The sequence below is a fragment of the Chinchilla lanigera genome, unplaced genomic scaffold (assembly GCF_000276665.1).
Source record: "Chinchilla lanigera isolate Chin_1 unplaced genomic scaffold, ChiLan1.0 scaffold00051, whole genome shotgun sequence".
NCBI classification, from domain to species: domain Eukaryota; kingdom Metazoa; phylum Chordata; class Mammalia; order Rodentia; family Chinchillidae; genus Chinchilla; species Chinchilla lanigera.
This window is the reverse complement of record NW_004955452.1, coordinates 1,470,734-1,485,883: the sequence shown is the minus strand read 5'-3', so window position 1 is coordinate 1,485,883 and position 15,150 is coordinate 1,470,734. Positions and strand designations below refer to the sequence as shown.

General features: G+C 35.2%; 1 protein-coding gene across 8 annotated transcripts in view; it reads left to right on the top strand.

Moving 5' to 3' along the window:
• Eif4g3 (eukaryotic translation initiation factor 4 gamma, 3) overlaps positions 1-15,150 on the top strand; it is a gene marked incomplete at its 5' end in the record, with an annotated part of 297,239 nt that overhangs the window by 139,458 nt on the left and 142,631 nt on the right. For 7 of the 8 annotated variants that reach the window (XM_013519513.1, XM_013519514.1, XM_013519511.1 and 4 more), the window contains 2 exon segments: positions 7,965-8,144; positions 8,702-8,816. In XM_013519513.1, the coding sequence (XP_013374967.1) occupies positions 7,965-8,144; positions 8,702-8,816 (295 nt within the window). 8 annotated transcript variants of the gene reach the window in all.

Sequence of the window (15,150 nt, the reverse complement as noted above, 5' to 3'; positions counted from 1 at the left end):
ACAGGATTTTAAATGGTCATTTTCTTTGTTCCTAATAGAGCCAAGAAACCGTTACATGTTTCTTGGATTTACTTATATTTATAAGATCCTTAACTATACTTGGTAAGGTAGAATTCCTTTTGACTCCCTGCAAGTCAGGTATACTGTCTTTTCATTAGTATTTTGTTAGCTATGTCTTCCTTGTATTGTAGTTTTTAAATTTTTTACAGGGATTCCTTAAATTGTTAAGCATCTTCTCTTCTTTTTTGTATTTTATAGTTTGAAGTTCTTTTCAAATTAGTTTCATTAAAGATAAAACAAAAATGCTGGCTCCTTTAATATACAGAACATTTGCCCTTAGAAAATAATGTCAATTATTTTTACACTGATGTTTGGAAATTCCAAGGTTTTTAGAAACTGAAAGAAGAGAAAATATACTCAATTAAAACAAGCCACTTGGTATGATTTAGGCTCCGACTTTTGTTGTTTATTTCAAGTGTTTGGTCATTGAAATTTGTGTAGTTATGGTTTGAAGTTACTTATGTCCCTGTCCTTGTACTTTTTTAAGTTTCACAACAGAGATCAAGTGTCAGTTATATACTCTGACTAGTCTTTTCATTCTGACCAGAGAATTGATATTTAAAAGTATTTATAGAACAAAATTATTTTGTAATTTGTTGTTACATGATTTAGTTCACATAGTGTTCACCAATACTGAATAATATTTCATTCAAAGCAGTGGGATTGTAAACAATAAACTTCGTAAGACTGAACAGTATGTGTCATCATGGAGTGTGTTACCTGGTGGCAATCAATGAAATTGCATGTTTTCCTGTTGTATTCTAAAAAACAACAGAACAGCTTTTTAAAAGAACAGCTGTCTTATATGGAGTTTTCATTAAATCCCTGAAGGTTTCTCTCCTGAAAATTATACTGTTATATTCCTGGTTGAGATTTACAGCATTAGTACCATGATAGGCAGTTTCTTATATTTGGAAAGTGAAAGAAATGAAGGCTTGGGGCTTATACCTGGGGCCAACCCTGGCACATCAGAATTCATAGGACACCAGATCAAGCGTCTGAAGAATCTAATGAGCAAAATTGAGAGCTTGTTAAGGACAGTGGTAAGCAGTTTTATGTGATGTTTTGTTCACATGGAGTTGTGAGTGTAGGGTGGTGGCAGAGGTAGTAAAGAAAAATGCCTCTTGGTAGTGAGCAAAACCAGGATTCAGGTTCAGCTTTATTATAAATTATCCTTGAGCCTCAGCTTTATGTCCAAGAGGGTAAAATGTGTTCATAAATGATACAATATTGAAAAGTGATTTTACAACCCCTATTTCCTATGGTTATTACAGGGATTAAAGTACCTAGCACATCACAGTCCCTGCCACATAATAGATCCATGGTAGGTGTCAGTTTTCTTTAGCAGTGAGATAGCATGGCTTTTCCCAGGCCGTTTTTATCTATGCATGAACTATTACACAACAAGGTTGCTCACTTCCCAGATTCTTTCTTATAATCTGACAGAATGCCTCTTGATACTGACAGAATCTTTAAGGCATTTTTCCTTTCATTGAACATAATCCTCCAGGGCAGCACTGTGGGTAATGCAGAAGACGACTTGAATTTTTAATTTAAGTCATCAAATACGGTTAGTGGTACTGTACTGGATAACTCAGTTCTAGGTTTACACTCTTTGATTCTTAGTGACCCCTAAATTATATAATATTGAATCCAGGCAGATGGGAAATACAGAAAAAATACAGAATGGAGTAACCAGCATTATAAGTTGTTGTGAATATCAGGTTGATAACCTAAGTGATACCCCATTATGTGGACTCTCTACTGCTTATTTTTGTCACTTGTCAGAGAATCATAGCACTTTCATTGGAAAGTTCTTCAGACTTTTAAAAATAGAAAAAAAATTTTAAATGAAGATTTTACTATTTATCTTTTCAATAGGCCGAAATGTATATTAGTTAAAGCTTGGGATTTCAGAAAGTATCTGATACTCTTTTATTGCTTTGAAAATTAATAAGTACTTGTGTTTTTTCCATAAGGAAGGATTTAATGTGATTGAATAGGCCTTTTCTAGTTGTTAAAAATGAATAGGTGGTTTTCAAAACAATTTTTTTGGCATAATTTGTTAGAGATGTATTTTGTCGTTTGATGTTTTCAGTGAGCAAAGTCAAGAAAAATGATACATTATAATTAGTAGCATCTTGGTCAGGAAGCTTTGCGTAATGGCATGAATTACTGCATCTTTAAAAGAATTTTCCAAGAGGAAACATTTTCCTTTTGCTTCTGGAGTGTTTCTGGGAAAGTAGGTAACCACAAGTATCCTAAGTTCAGTCTGTGCTTTAAATATATCCTAGTTCTTTGTACTACCTCAGTGAGTGTTGTCACCTTAGTCTGCCATTCCCTGGGCATACTTATAAACCATTAAAAGACAAGATTTAAAACATACTGACCTAAAATTAGGAGAAGATTCTTAGGTTGTGAATTCTTCCTTATTCTCTAGCCCCTTTGAGCATTTTAATTAGTGATTTAATTAGTGGGCAAATGACATGCCTGTCAAATGTTCTGATGGTCATGTAGCTTGATATTGCATAATATAATTGTAATAAAAAATTGTGCTATCTGAAATGATAGGTTGAATTTGCTAGATATTTTTTAAAGAAACAAAAGGATTCCTATATGATTTCTAAAACCATACTGAAAGAATACATGCAGAAATAAAGAGCATGACTTAATGCCAAAATACATATAAAGAATATTTAAAGGTTTTTAAATGATTGTAATTCAGCACCAGTTAGTAGCAAAATGTAATTGACAAAACAGTTCCTGTGATTGATTTCATTAATGAATCATAATTGGGCATAATAAGATTGATATATTTTGGGCCAGTTTGAGAAAAAAGAGCCATTTGATCAGGGAATTCAGGGTCTTGATTGGAGAGATGCATTGTAAAGGAAGAATTCATTTCGAACAAAAAAAGAGACAGTAGTGTAAAACTTCACAGTGATAGCAGTCTTCAGATAATTTAAATTATTTCAAACTGGCCCAAACTCTCAGAGTCTCATCAATCGGAAAACAAAAACATAAACAAAAACAAAAAACAATAAAAAACAAGCCTAGGTGGGGTCCATTCAGAATATACTTAGTATTCACTCAAAAAGCGCTTGTTGAGCTGTGATGCAGCTCAGTTGTAGAGTTGCCTAGCATGTGCAAAGCCTTGAGTTCAATCCCTAGTACTATACAAGAGAAAGAGAGAGAGAGTGTGAGGGACCAAAGGAGGGAGAAAGGGAAAGAGGGAGAGAAAGATCAAGGGAGGAAAGGGAAGGTAAAAGTGTTGCTGAATGAAAGGGAAATATATCAATCTTATTATGCCAATATCTTTGTCTCATGGCAAAGGATATGACTTCACTGTAGTTTTAGGAATAGATGTTAAATGAGAATGCGAATGATACAGAGAGAAAAGTTGGTACCAGTAGAAAGTCCTTTGAGTGTCAGAACCCCAACAGAGCTGTGTCTTTAATTGCCAAAGTTTCACAACCAACCACAGGGTCATGACTAAATAGCCTGTGCCGTCCTACAGCCATGACTGTTTGACTCTTAAATTGATTCTTCACCATATAGCTGAGAGGAAAAGGGATTCAAAAGGATTGCAGGCCTTTGGGGAAAATGTATTTGTACATTCCTTTTAATAACTTGTGTTTTACTGCCTTACATACCCATCTGAGAATTTGAATTTCTTGTACCATTATTAAGTCAAATTCTTCATTTACTATTGAAAGCTTAGGAGGGAGTACAAAAAGAACGCATCTCTTTAAATTTCTTTGCATTTCCAGCCATTACAGCTTTTCTAGACATACAAAAGGTGTGTGTGTGTGTGCGTGTGTTGTGGTATACTTACAAGAGGAAAAAAAACTCAAGCTTCAGATACCTTATCATTGTAAAAATGTTAATGTAGTGAAATTGAGCAAAAGTAGGTTTCTAAAGTGGTACATCAAAGATGTGAAATGCCTATGAACAATTTTCAGGTACTTTGAAGGGGACAGTGAATAGAGTCTTGAAGGTAGAAGTATTTTCTTGAATCATAAACAGAATTTTGTGAAGTAACCTATGAAATAGTTTTATTAGGATTCAGTTACAATTGAGGAACTAGTTGAATAAAGGTCCTGATGCATTGCATCAGAATTAGAAAAAATTCTTCAGGCTGACCGACACTCATTTGAGATGTGATAGAAATACACCGTGAATGTTTAATTTTTTTAAAAAATGACAGTAAAAGACACATTACTATTAAAGTCTCTCAAAATATTCCCTCTTACTTTGAACACACTTATCCCATCACTCTTGGCACTTTCTGAAGCAGTTCTGGAAGTCCTCTTTTGTGAGTGTCTTTACAAGATGTGATAAAAATATAGTGAATACTGCTGCTGACTGATATCCAATTTAAAGGCAGGCTCTTAAAAACATTGTAGTGTATTGTCATCCACGTTATTTATCAGTTATGGCAGCATGTGACTTCTGAGTTCTTCCCCAGAGTCAAAATGACCATGAAAGTTAAACATTTTAAATTGATTCAAGACATTGAGCAGCCTTAACAGTACAACTGAAGACCTGAAAAAAGACTTTCAGAATTGCTTCAGAAACTGGCAAGAATGACGGGATAAGTGTGTTTCTCGTGGGGGCATGTTCTGAAGAGAATTAATGACAATTTGTCTTTTACTTTAATAATTTTTTAAAAAATTTAAAATACCATGTTTTTCAATCCCATCTTTTATGGTGACAGTCCATTTCATGAAAAAAGTAGTGTGTACACCAGTTAAAAGTACCTGTCTAGAGGGCTGGGCCATGTAATTTAGTGGTAGAGCGCTCAGTGAAAGCCTTGGGTTTTATTCCCACCACCAACAGAAGAAAGAAGTATAGGCTTAAAACCTAACTATAGTTAAATTACAGACGGGAAACCTTCAGCAGCTTATTTATCTCCCTCTCAATTTCTGTATATATCTAATGGAATATTAATAATAGTACTTCCCTTACAGATTTGCTCTGAGGATCAGTTAATATATATTTTAAAAATGCTTGGTTCATTGTGTATTACAAATGTGCTAATTTTAGAAAAGTGTTGCCTAGTAGCTAGCAAGTACTATGTAAAGTATCATGGTTGTTGCTTAATGTGCCTGTATAAATACATTTATACAGCAATTTGCTGTGTAAAAATTAGTATATATATCCATACTAAATAACAACAAATATTGTGTTTTATTGGTCAACTATATGGTTATATTAGGGGTATCATTAGAAACAGTTTTTGCTTTGAAGTCACTGAAGGAAATAGTTTTACATAATTCAGAAACCTCCTTGAATAAAATATAATCTTGGTTATTCTGAATAAGCTGGTTAAGAATCATATGAGAATATTTGGAGTATAGTGATTAAGTGACATCCTCACATATAAGGCGCTAAAATTGTGGAAAATGTTGCCCATATCTAATTTTCTTACTCTGCCTAAGTGAATGGGTTCATTTCTTCTCTTCCCCCTTTGCCACTCCTGTAACATCATGTCTTTTCAGACAATACGAATGCCTTTACAGAGTCTGATCATAATATAGCCCAAACAGATTGTCACCTGTGTTTATGTGACATAATTGGCTTGGCTGCCCTGTAGAGTTGATGGGAAAGAATCTCAGTATAAATCTTTATTCACTGTGCTTGACATCTAGTAAAGTCCAATAAATTTAATAGATAAGTGACTCCTCTCCTTGAGACCTTTAGCATTTTTGTGGCTCCTGGTTTATTAACCATGTTGTAAAAATGCTATAAACATATTTATAAATATAAGAGATTGTTTGTGCCATGTAATTAGGAGAACAACAGTCCAGTATTGGTGGTAGCACTGTTTCATTGTTTCCATTTGTGGCCAGCAAAAATTGTGTCTGTCAGAGTTAGCTCAATGGAGATAACCAGGAGACTGTTGCTATAGTTGTGGCCCATGCTAGGTTTCTGGGATATCAACTTTGCCTCTTGTGGTTTTTTCCTCTAAATTAGCTCTTCTGTGTGGCATCCCTCATTGGGGTCCCCCATTTACTCCATTCTTCTGCTATACCTTTCTGTCTATTGCTTCTCTGTTACTTAGACTTTTAGGGGATTTTCTTTGCTGTGGGGCATGAAGGTTGGATGATGATAAGCCTTGGGCACTAGATCACAGTTCCCACTTTAGCTCCAGATAGAGGTTACTTATACATCTGGTGTATCTTGAAGCTCAAGAGTAGGACAAACACAATAAGATCTGAGTGAACCCAAAGGTCAAAGCTTAACTTTATTGGAACCAGTAGCAATATTCATGTCTGGAACTGTGAAACAATTCAGGAGATGTTGGAGCTGGATCGCGTTTTAAGATTGTTACAGCTTTCCATTTTAGACCTGTATGTGACCTCTTACACGCCCAATTAATTGAAAAGAGCAAGTTTCTAACATGAAGAACATGATATATAGTAAAAAGTATAATTCTGCTTTAAGAGTTTTGCAAACCCCAAAATAATAAATGACACTTTTATTATTAACTTTTATCTTTACTTGAGATGCAATATAGATTGTAGAGAAGCTAAATGACACCAAGTCATATAATGAGCCTCTGTGAGAACTAAAAATAGGAATCAGTACTCCCAGTTGTACTATTGCCACCAAATAGACATTTGCTTTTAAGCTCTTATGTGGCTACCATTGGAAGATTTTTTTAGTCACTGAGTTTATGTTCAGTTACGTGTTTGGAACTTTAATTCCACATGTGTTTGAGTTCTCACAAGTGGAGAATTGTCATTCTGATTTTCTAGTCTTCTTTCTTCTCCTATTACTAAATAAAAAGATAATTTGTTGACCTGCATGCTATGCCCTACCTCTTCCTACTGATCTGTAAGCTTTTCCATTGGCTTTCTTTCTGTTTCCTGCTGCTTTCTTGCTTCATAATTGAAGGGAGGATTCAGACCCATCCAGGTAACAAACTACTGGTTCTGCATGGTCTCCTTATTACTCTATCATCTTATATTATTGCAATGAGATGAAGTGGATTTTTTTACTGCTGAATAAATACTTTCATGTTGGAAATACATTATTGGTATGTTGTTTCAAGGCTTTTAAGCTTGCATGGAGAACCATAAATGACTAGGGGTACTGTTTGCCATTGAAGAGATTTTCAGCTCTGCTTATTCAACACAATTCTTAGGCTTGTCTAGATTCTTTACTTTTATTGGAATTTGTGCTAGAAAGCAAGACTGGAGTCAGTTTAGAATGGAGTTGTACAACCTTTTTGAAAAAGAAAGCTTAGTTCAGTACATGCCAACCCTACAGATGGTTTTAATTTAGCCTGATGGACTGGTATAAAAATTTTTTTGTTCAGAACGTGGGGAGTAGCTCCGTGGTAGAGTGCTTGCCTAGTGTGCATGAGGCCCTGGCACTAGGAAAGAAAGAAAGTAAAAAGAAAGGGGGGAGGAATGAGGGAATTTTAATGTTCACATAGATTTCTTGTTCTTCTACATATTTTATAAAGAATTTGAGTAGTAGTTTTTTCAGGGTCTACTTTTAATTTTTAATGAGTTGATAATGAGCCACTGCCTCTTTATAAAAGAGTTCATGCTTTTATACAGCAGAACAGCTTTTGAAGAAACACTAGGTACCCCTTTTCTTATATTTATTATACATTTTAAATTAGATGATTATGGCGTAGGACTTGTATTTTCAAATAGCTGAGGCTTAAAAGTTGAGACTGCCCTACTGTTTTCAAATGTGTGGATACATTGATGAGAACTTGACTTCGTGTGGTATATTTTGTGATCCAGCCATTAGGCAACTTACTCTCTTTTCATGTATATTTGTAATTCAGATTGATTTGATTTTTATTTGTAGAAAAAAGAATACTAAAGATAGTAAAATGTATATGTTCCCCTTTGTTTAAAAAAAATTCTTTCTCCCCTTCCCAGTTTTTCCAGAGGCCTCAAATACAGCCTCCTAGAGCCACCATCCCAAACAGCAGTCCTTCCATTCGTCCTGGTGCACAGACCCCCACTGCAGTGTATCAGGCCAATCAGCACATCATGATGGTTAACCATCTGCCCATGCCGTACCCAGTGCCCCAGGGTCCTCAGTACTGTATACCACAGGTAATGTATCTCTCAGGCCTGGGTGGTTCAGCAGTCCAGTGGGAGTTAATTTAGATTCTCATCAGAGGGAGCAGGGAGACTGGGTAATGCAGTGGTTTTGGTAATGTGTGAACTTTTTAATTGGTTATAAGTCTAGTCATTTTATCGTTTTCCATAAAACTGTAAGGAGATGTTTATATATTTCCTTGCTGAAATATTTTTAAGGTGGTAGAGAAATTGTTTGTCTCCTAGCTTTCCCCTGTCTCTTCCCCACAACCAACTACTCTAAAATGGACTCAGTAATTATGCTGTTCCTGTGATGTCATTGAAAGCTGCCAACCTGAAGTCATTTTAGTGTGGTGATGACTGCTTGTGCTGGTTTGCTGTATGGCTTTACCTAGGGCACACCTTTCTCTTCATCCTTTTTGCATTTGGGTGACAAGCAAGCGTTTTGATATTTAACCAACTACACCTTCATCTCCTTTGAATAATCTCTGTGACACACACAGAGTACTTCGTTTTTCTATAATAAGCTGCCTTTGTATCATGTATAAAGGTCTATACTTTCTCTCTTCTAGTACCGTCATAGTGGTCCTCCTTATGTTGGGCCCCCACAGCAGTATCCAGTTCAACCACCGGGACCAGGTCCTTTTTATCCTGGACCAGGACCAGGGGACTTCCCCAATGCATATGGTAAGTAGGAAAAGCCAAGCAATTTTTGCTAGTTTGTTGTGTTCGTTTTCTTTGGTGGGTTAGTTAAGCATTGAAGCTTAATGGTTGGAAGGATTTTTAAAAATAAAATCTTGCAAATTATTCTGTCTTAAAGGCTACATTTTTAGAGAGTGGCTTACAAGGAAAGAGTATTGTAGGAATAAATTTAGCTCATGACACTTTCTGAAAGAGCTGATGTTCTACTGGAAACAGCCCATGTGTCCTGACATCTGCTGCCAACTCACTGTTACCTAGAATTTTACCAGACTTTGATGATGGTATAAATATACCTGCTTTGATTTTGTGTTCTCTAATCATTTACCCTTACCTTATATCTAAGAGTTTTACATTGGTCAGTCTTCCATTGCTGGGAGAAAATAGTTGATACCCATAATTTAAAGGAGAGGTTTGTTTGACTCAGCATTTCAGAGAGCTCAGTTCATGCCTGGTTGGCTAACTCAAAGCAGAAACATCATGGTGGAAGGGCTTGGTCAAAGATGCTGCTCACATCATGGGAGCACAAGGCCAGAGTGCCACCAGGAGATACACCCTTCAAATGCACGCTGGCAGCGACCTCCAACTGGGCCCCACCTCCTAACACTGCATTCAGCTGTGATCATCAGGGGATTAATCCAGTGATGAGTATAGCACCCACATGATCCAATCACCTTTTCAGGAGACTCTTACTCCATTCAAATTGATAATCAAGTACTGTCTCAGTTTTGTTAATACCATCTTTCCCACTGAGATGTAATATCCACAAAAGCAGAGATTTTAGTTTGTATTTTTACTTCTATATTGAGAACAGTGATGGGCAGGCATTTGGATTATCTGCAGTAACTGAATGTAACTCGATGAATCTGTGATTCCTATGCTGCAAAAGATTTTTTGAGGGAAAATTTTTCCCTCAATTTTTACTTTTTTATTGGTGTACATATTTGTAGTACATAATGATTACATTTCTCATGGGGAGTTGGTACATGTACAGAACACATCTTAATTCTTTTTCATTATTCCTCCCATCTGCTAGCCCCCTTACCTTTTGCAAAAGATCCTTCTCCCTTTTCCTATTATCTGTCTTTTATTTTGTTCTTCATCTATATTTGAATTTCTCATGTGATACTTAATGTTGTGTGTCTATTTAATTTCACTTAACATTATGGTCTCAAGATGCATCCATCTTTGGAACTGTGGTAAGATGTATATCCGGAGAAATTTGGGGGATTAGTGGAAGTGAATTGTAGTGTACTATTTTCTTACAGATTTTTTTGGTGCTAGGCACCTGTTGTGTGGTCTTCTGTGGACAGTGTGGGGGTGATGATTTCAAGATGACTCAAAGGAGCACATAAAGATCCCTCAATTGTGCAGTTCATGGTAGGGTTCTACTGCTATGAGATTTTAATGTTTGCCGCTGATTGGCAACATTATGATGAGGCGGTGCTTAAGAGGTAATGAGAGCAGTGAGGAGTGGCTGTAAAAACAGATGAAGCTTTGCTTGCTCACCTGTCTGTCTCCTGTTACGTCCTGCTGTGTGACCTGGTTCCTAAAAGGACTGGTACTGGTCTATGCTTCTGGGGACTCCTGATGTAAACAAACTTTTGACTCAGAAAATGATCTCATTGAGTACTATAAATCTGGGCTGGGGATTTAGCTCAGTGGCACAGCACCTGCCTGGCAAGCGCGAGGTCGTGAGTTCTATTCCCAGTACCGGGAAAAAACCCAGAAAAAAACAAAAGAGAACTATAAATCTATGCCAGCCCCCTTTATTGCTCCTAATACCGTTGCACTGTACGTAGAAACTATAGATGAGTTTGCTAGTAGGGAAATGATTTGTAGATTTGAGCATAAAATAGTATAACAGATTTTGGCGTGCTGTAGTTTCATTAGATACAGATATTTTTATTCATTTTTATTAAAAAGCAATGTGTTAAGGTGCAGTAATATAGCTCAGGGATCATTGATGTCTGTACCCTTTGGTAGGGTTTTTAATTTAGTGAATTATTTCTTCAGTGGTCTGGTAGCCACTGAGTAGGGTTTTATCATCTAAATTAAAACACTATTTCCTTAATATTAGAAAATGATCTTACAAATAAGTTTATTTCATTATGAAAGCAACCAAGTTAATGATAAAAAGTTACAGAGAATCCATAAAATCAAAACAGTTTCTCTTCCTTCTGACACTCTATAAAGGTCTAACATTTAACAGTGTCATACATATTTTCCTTTATCTTAAATGAGCACATAACTATTCATAAAATTCTAAATTTTTTTTTTACTTCACAGTATCATCACAGACATGTTTCCATTTTTAACCTCTAAATACCCCCCACCCAGTTTCTTCTAAAAGCTACATAGTATTCCATTTTTTTTTTGAAAGAGTATTTGTATTTTTTATTTGGTGAAACTGAAATGCATAACATTGTAAGTATTCGTGTGTACACACATTTTAAAATATGTTAACATACATTCAAATATGTTGCAAAGTCAACAATTCTAGCTGTAACATAAGTTCTGAAGAAAGGATGTGGAAGAATTTCTCCTTCTGCAAATGAATACACATGATAGCAGAGTGCCATAAATTAGTTTTTGTAGTTATTATTACTTTAAGAATGACAACACAAATTTGTCAGGGATTTTTTTCTTTCTCTCTAAAGATATTTTTGATGTCATGAAAATTGCTGCAGTGTAATTTCAGAAGTTTTAATCACTGTACTTGAATGGACTTTTTCATATTGAAATGTTGTAAAACATTAACTGACTCATTGAATAATTTTCTCTATTACATTATCACTAGGATACATTTTTATCTTATTAGCTTTATAAGAAGTTGCTACTCTAGTCTTACTCTGTGTAGTGGTGCATGTATAATTTCATAGCCATCTATAGTTTCCACAGATTTTTTTATCCTATGCCACTATAAGAGAATTCTTTAACATTAAATATGCAGATAAGGATTCTGAGTGCTTCATTACTTTATAAACAGTGAACAGTGGACTTTCAATGAATATTCTGAGACCACAGAAAAAGGCATTTTCCATATAAAAATCAATTTTTAAAGTTTTTTCTTTGCCTATTCATTTTTAAAATTTTTATTATTTTGTATTAAAGAGAAAAAAACAGGCCGGTGTAATGACACACACCTGTAATCCCATCACTCGGAAGGCTGAGGCAGGAGGATCACCATGAGTTCGAGGCCCCCTGGGCTACAAAGTAAATTGAAGGCCAGTGTGAACTGCATAGTGAAACCGTGTGTCTCAAACAAAACAAAACAAAACAAAACAAAACAAAAAACCACTAGAATTTCAAAACAAGATCATACTGATAAGTGAAATCAACTCGCATGTGTAGACCTCATATTGTCTCCCTAGTGTAAGAAAATGAAAAAATAAATAAGACCCCAAATCTGCGATAGATACTGTGAAAGAGAAAGAAACAGCTCAAAAGGAAAGAACAACTGGGATGGATGAAAGGAGAAGGAAGAGAAAAAAAACTACATATGTATATATAATGTGTACATAAGGTAGATAGGATAGTTATGCTACTGACTTCTTTTAGTTCATCAAAAAAATGGTCTGTGCCTGTATCTTGTAATCTGAGCAGCTACTTTGAAGGTAACAATATGCGATATAGTAGTATTCCATTCTTTTGAGTGAATCAGTAATTATCTAATCTTCTATTGATGGGAGTTTAATATGCTTTTATCATAATGAAACATTCTGGTCCAGTAGTTCCTATCTTTTTCTTTTTTAAGTTTTCCTCAATTATTGGTCTATCAACTATACCATCTTGAGGCAGCTGTCCGAGTCCTGCCATCCAGTTGCCATAAACATTTCCCTTCCTATTCTTGGAATCTCTCCTTGGAATCTCTCCTTTCTTCTCCCAGACTTAATTTTCTTCTCTTGTCTCTTCTTCCCTAACTGGGGCTCAGGTTAAGTAGTAGATGTGGAGATAGGATCATACTTTGTGCTCATGCAGGAATACTCTTCTGGAGCAGAAGACCATCCTCTGGCAGAATCAGGTAATGCAGCCTAAGACTTACTCATTCTTGCCCTTCTGCTGGAGTTTATAAATTGCATAATGTTTTCTCAGAGTTACTTTGTTCTCCATTTTTAGCTTTATAGTTCAGTCCAGCTTACTGCCATTTTAGTCCCAAAGCTAGTTTAATTCTTAAATGATGATTCTCGAAGAGTATTCTTATCTTCATTAGAGTTCTGTAACTGTGATCATGGAATTCTACTGATAATGTATACTCCTTAAAAGTATTTCTGTACTTAAGGAAATTTTAAGTTTGTGGGGAAAGGGATGTGGTTTATTGTGGTGGTAATGTTGATGGGATGGGGAGATTTAGAATCTGCCAAAGTAAAAGGTCCTATTCAGCATTTCTTTAAACCAGTACACTCTTCTTTCTTCTAACTATACTGTATGATTTCCTCTTCCTTTCTCCATCTTTTCACTTTTTTCCTGAGCCTCCATGGGGCTTGAGTATCTCATTCAGCTCATAAGAGATCAGTAAGTCATTGTACCTACTGTGTGATATGGAGGTGGGAAACTTTGACATCCCAAATTGAGTTAAATTTGTTTTCCTGGAGATGTAATCTCATATTTGGTGATGTGATTATATGCTGAGATAACTGTTCTGAGTATATTGTAAGACAAATGATTTTTCTGTGTCAACCTAAATATTTAATTTCTATGTTTGTGTCTATAGAAAAAAAAAAATCAAATTCTTTGACATCTTTTAGAAGATCTGAAACATTGCACAAGGTATCTTGTGGAATGCAGATGTTAAAAAAATTTCCCTCCCTTTCAGGATATTAAATACATTTGTTTGAAGCTGGGCATGGTGGTGCATGCCTGTAATCCCAGCACTTGAGAGGCTGAGGCAGGAGGATCACCATAAATTTGAGGCCAGCCTGGACTATGTAGTGAGTTCAAGGTCAGCCTGAACTGTGAAGTGAGACACTCTTTCAAAAAACAGAAACAAAAATAAAAAAAATTTCTTTGTTTGAAAGTTATGGTTGGATAATATGTGTTATGTACATGTACCAACTCCCCACAAGGAGAAATGTACTGCATACATGCACTAACAGAAATTAAAATTAACAGCCAACTAAAAGAAAGTTATGGTTGAGATTTACAGATGAGAAGAAATCTAAATATTAACTGCACCAGTAGTTCCTAGATCTTTTAATATTAAAGACAAGTAAAATGAAGAAAAAGTAAAAGTGAAATAAGAAGAAACTCACAAGATTCTATTTCTAATTTGATCAATAAAATCATTAGAGAAAACTGCTATTTACTGTCAGTATTAGTTCATATAAGAGACCTTTTTTGAAAAAAAAAAAAGACATAAGAGTAGGATAATGTAATTTTTATAATAGGAACAGTTCATTATAAAATTTTCAAGTTGGGATACCTGGAAGTATGTATGTATATTTCATGATTATTGTCTTAAATTTTGCCATATATCTTCTATGCTTTTTATATAAATTGGGATTCTGAAACCACTGATGTAGAACTGGATCAGCTGTTTTTCCATAAATATGAGATAACAAATATCTCAGGCTTTTCAGGCCTTGTGGTTCAGCTATTCAACTCTGCCACTGTAGTGTAAAAGTAGCCATTGACAGTAGGTAAACTCTATGGGGATGTTTTATAGGAAAACTTCATGTAGAAAATAAACAGTGGATAGATTTGGCCATTAGATTGCAGTTGACAGACCTCCTTTTTCTAAATAAACTAATTGATTCCTTGTATAAGAGGCCTGAGTTCCAGAGATACTCACTCTTAACTGAAAAATGATAGCCAAAGTTTACATTTTAATAGACTAAAAATGAGGTTTATTCAGCAACTATTTATTGGCTATATATGATTTACCAGATTATCCCAATTATGGTACAAACAAACAAAACAAAAACAAAAAAACAAACCAATTATGGTAATTAAAAAATAGTTCATGAGAACAATGTGACCCTCTCCCCCCCATGAAGATAGTTCACTTTTTGGATCTTATTTCGCTGGACTTGAAAAATATAGTAAGATGAGGAGATAATGTTGCTTGTCTAGCAGCATTTGAAACCAATTTAGGGGTATGTTTTCTGAGTTTTAAGAACTAATGACATAATAAGGTAGCATAGAATTGCCAATTTGAGCTGTACTTTGAGAATAGTTTAGTTACTGCTAGAGGACATCTGAGGTTTTTCTTTTTGCTTTTTATATTGAACTTACTGAAATCCTGTTCCTACCCTTATTCAAAACTGGATTCTCTAAACCTGGTTGCTAACTGCAGAGTTCTAGTCCTACAAATCATACTGCT